The 3,643-nt window shown below is 45.6% G+C and overlaps 1 protein-coding gene across 6 annotated transcripts in view; it reads left to right on the top strand.

Annotated features, from left to right (window-relative positions):
• Positions 1 to 3,643, top strand: part of Bves (blood vessel epicardial substance) — a 34,475-nt gene that overhangs the window by 16,356 nt on the left and 14,476 nt on the right. For all 6 annotated transcript variants that reach the window (XM_031347926.1, XM_031347922.1, XM_031347925.1 and 3 more), the window contains 2 exons: positions 1,893 to 2,060; positions 2,846 to 2,987. In XM_031347926.1, the coding sequence (XP_031203786.1) occupies positions 1,893 to 2,060; positions 2,846 to 2,987 (310 nt within the window). The remainder of the gene's footprint in view (positions 1 to 1,892; positions 2,061 to 2,845; positions 2,988 to 3,643) is intronic.

Genomic DNA, 3,643 nt, shown 5'->3' with positions numbered 1-3,643 from the left:
CTCTCTCTCTCTCTCTCTCTCTCTGTCTTGTGTGTGTGTGTGTATGTGTCTCTCCCCCCTCCCTTCCCTTTTTACTTAGTCTTCTCTCATACATGATATCCCTGCTGCAGTTGCTCCTTCCCCAAGTCCTCTCAGCCCCCCTCCCTCTTTCCCTATCCCCCAGACCCATTCCTCCTCTCTTTCCCTTCTAAAAAGAGCAGGTTCCTCAGATATCAGCCAAACCCAGCATTACAAATTACAGAATAAAACTAGGAACAAATCAAGGCTGGGCAAGGCAACCCAGTAAGAGGAAAGGGGTCCCAAGAGCAGGCCAAAGAGCCAGAGACACCGCCACCCCACTACACTGTTAAGAGTCCCACGAAAACACTAAGCTACACAACTAGACCTAACTCAGGCCCATGTAGGGTCTGTGATTGTTGGCACAGTCTCTGTGAACCCCTATGATTCCTGCTTAGTTGATTCTGTGGGCCGTGTTCTTGTGGTCTCCTCTACCCTCTGGTTCCTATAATCCGTTCTCCCCCTCTTCTGTGGGGTTCCCTAAGCTCCTCCTAGTGTTTGGTAGTAAGTCTCTACATCTCCTCCCATGAGTTGTTGGATGACACCTCTCTGATGACAAATAGGCTAGACGCTAATCTATGAGTATAGCAGAATATCATTAGGAATCATTTCATTGACTTTTTTCTTCTCCGGTTACGTTTGGTTCTATCCTGGGTCTCTGAGCTATCCAGCATGGTTTCTGGCCATCTAGGCAGAGCAACAAGCTTTTTTAACCACTAGGCCGTTACTCCTGCCTTTCTTAAATCCAGATGCGCTTGGTTGTCATGAAACCCTCTTCTGACATAATAAACACAGACTATTTTTCTGCAAACATTGGCTCTCTAAGCTTCAATTTCAGCCTGTTGATTAAGGATCCTGGGAAGCTGGGGATTTTCATTTTTATTCTTGGTAGACTTAAATCCTCCTGAAACTCTTAAATCATCCAAAAAGAAAGCCCTTTTGGAAATATATGTTCTGAATCCAAGGTAAAACTTCATGTCAATTTAATAAGCTTTTACCAGTCTCCAGCTGGGACAGACACTGGTTTAGTGCTGAGGCTGTAAAATGGATTTTACTGTCAACTGTGCCTGTGCTCATCTGTAAGATCTTCTGTGTGAGTGTAGGTAGACCAGTACTCTGTTGAAGCCAGTCATTCCAACCTGAAGACACAGGGGCCCTTGTGTCAGCGTGTCTTTAAACCTCATTGTAAACAGCAGGTAAAGAAATGTTTTTTTCATAAATATCTGATTGCAACATCCACAGCAGTATTGGCATGATGACCATTCTTCTGTCCTGAAACCACACAAACCAAGCAATAAAACACAGAGAAGTTGCCTGGATTTAGCCTGCAGATTGCTTGCCTTTAAATGTAATTTTATGGAGTGTGGGTTAGGTTATAACTAATTTAACAGATATTTTCTTTCTCTTCTCTTCTCTTCTCTTCTCTTCTCTTCTCTTCTCTTCTCTTCTCTCCCTCCCTCCTTTTCTCCCTCCTTTCCTCCTTCCTTCCTTCCCCCCTTCCTCCCTCCCTCCCTTCCTTCCTTCCTTCCTTCCTTCCTTCCTTTTTTCCTTCCTTCCTTTCTTCCTTCCTTCCCTCCTTCCTTCTTTTGGATTTCTTTGTCTGCTGTCCTGGAACTCACTCTATAGACCAGGCTGGCCTCAAACTCAGAAATCCACCTGCCTCTGCCTCCCAAGTGCTGGGATTAAAGGTGTGCACCACCACTGTCCAGCTTCGCAAACATTTCTCTGGTAGTGTCCGCTAGCTTCTCTTCTCCTGTTGGTTTAGCGAACTCGTAACTTATGTCTATAGATTTACGATACGAATAACTTTGCTAGCGTGTTTGTTTTCTCACCAGGTCACCATTGTTGCAGATGATAACTGCAGGTTTTTATGCTGGTCCAGAGAAAGACTGACTTACTTTCTGGAGACAGAACCTTTTCTGTATGAAATTTTTAGGTACCTTATAGGAAAAGACATTACGAATAAGCTGTACTCACTGAACGATCCCACCTTAAATGATAAGGTAAGTGCTTCTCTAAGTACTCATAAATACTTCACAGGGGGTAGTTATAATAGAGAGCCTCTTTAGCAAGTCCTTTCTTGAAGGCAACGGATATTTGGCAATTCCTATTGTTGTCATAGCTTGGCCTAACTGTCACGGACTAACATTTTATGGGCTGGGGCGCTCACCTTTCCAAAAGTCTAAAGCAGTCTAAGGAGATGGGGAGGGTGTGGCTGTGGAGAAGGCGTGAAAAGGCAGTGTTCTGGGAAGTAAGACTAATAGTTGACCTTCTGGCCTTGGTGACTTCCAGAGATGAGGAGAAGGTGGACTTTCAGAGCTTTGGGCAGCTTCGTTTTCTTCATTTTTTTGAGAAGGAAATGAAAACAGTTACAGATGAGAACTTTTAAAGCATTTTTCCTGTGATATGTACTACCTGCTAGGAACATTAAATGTGATGGTCCTACTAGGTCCCCTTGTCCAGTGCTTCTCACCTTAAGTGAAGGCTGAGGCTGCAGCTCAGCGGGAGAGCACTTGCCTGTACCGTGTGAGGCCTTGAGTTTGATCCCTACCACCACAAGAAAGAAAGAAGGAGGGTTTGCTTCCTAGTTCAGATTAACACATAGATTATTCATATTTATAAGTTTTAGAATAATGTATTTAAAGTAATAGCTAATGATAAAAGCCCCAACAGACATTTATAGAGCCCTTGACCCCTCCCCGTTTTGGGCACTAATACAATGCTGCTTATAGGGAACATGTGATTCAACCGCTGTATGTCTCAGGCATCTTGAAACTTTGCGTTGTAGAAAGTGAAGAAGTTGGAGCCGCAGATGAGCCTCTGCACGCAGATCTCCATGCTGGAGATGAGGAATAGCATCACCAGCTCCAGCGACTGCGAGGACGGCCTCCACCACTTTCTTCGGGGCTCCTCCAGCACGGCTTCCCTCCGTGAGTTCCTGCAACGCTGACTCTCTCCCCGGCTCTGATAGCTGTCACTAGATGTCGGAACATTTGGGTCAGATAGACTACTGCTCAAGTAACTGTTTGGTAGCCTAGAGGAACTAATGCCCCTGTGTTTGATATAGACCAGAGTCCAGCCTTAGAGATCTTAACGTCTGCTTCTGAAACTTAACTTCTTTTGCCATATACTTGGCTTACATTCTGGCCACTGGCATGGTGTGCATGGGTCCATGTGTTTGGGTGGCTGCTTGACATTGTGGTTCTCTTAAGCTCTAGTGAAAGGCAGGCACAGCAGTGTGTGAGAGTTTGGGCGGCTGGTGGCTGGCTGCTTATCCGAGGGTGCACCCAAGGGTTAAAAAGCGAACAGGCTTCAGGGTGTTCTTGAAGGTGCCCCCTCAGTACCCAGGCGAGTAACATCCGTACGCTACCAACAAGCTATCAGGACTCTCCCACATGCTTCGTGCCATCATAGATGACACAAGCCACACGGATGGTCAGAACTGGTAAAAGGAAAGAAACTAAATTATTTTAATAATCCCTCGCTTGAAATCTAAGAATTATTCTTGAAAGTAGGAGAGCAGCCGGGCGGTGGTGGCGCACGCCTTTAATCCTAGCACTTGGGAGGCGGAGGCAGGCGGATTTCC

This window comes from Mastomys coucha, unplaced genomic scaffold (assembly GCF_008632895.1).
Source record: "Mastomys coucha isolate ucsf_1 unplaced genomic scaffold, UCSF_Mcou_1 pScaffold3, whole genome shotgun sequence".
NCBI classification, from domain to species: domain Eukaryota; kingdom Metazoa; phylum Chordata; class Mammalia; order Rodentia; family Muridae; genus Mastomys; species Mastomys coucha.
This window is presented reverse-complemented; position numbering and strand designations above follow the sequence as displayed.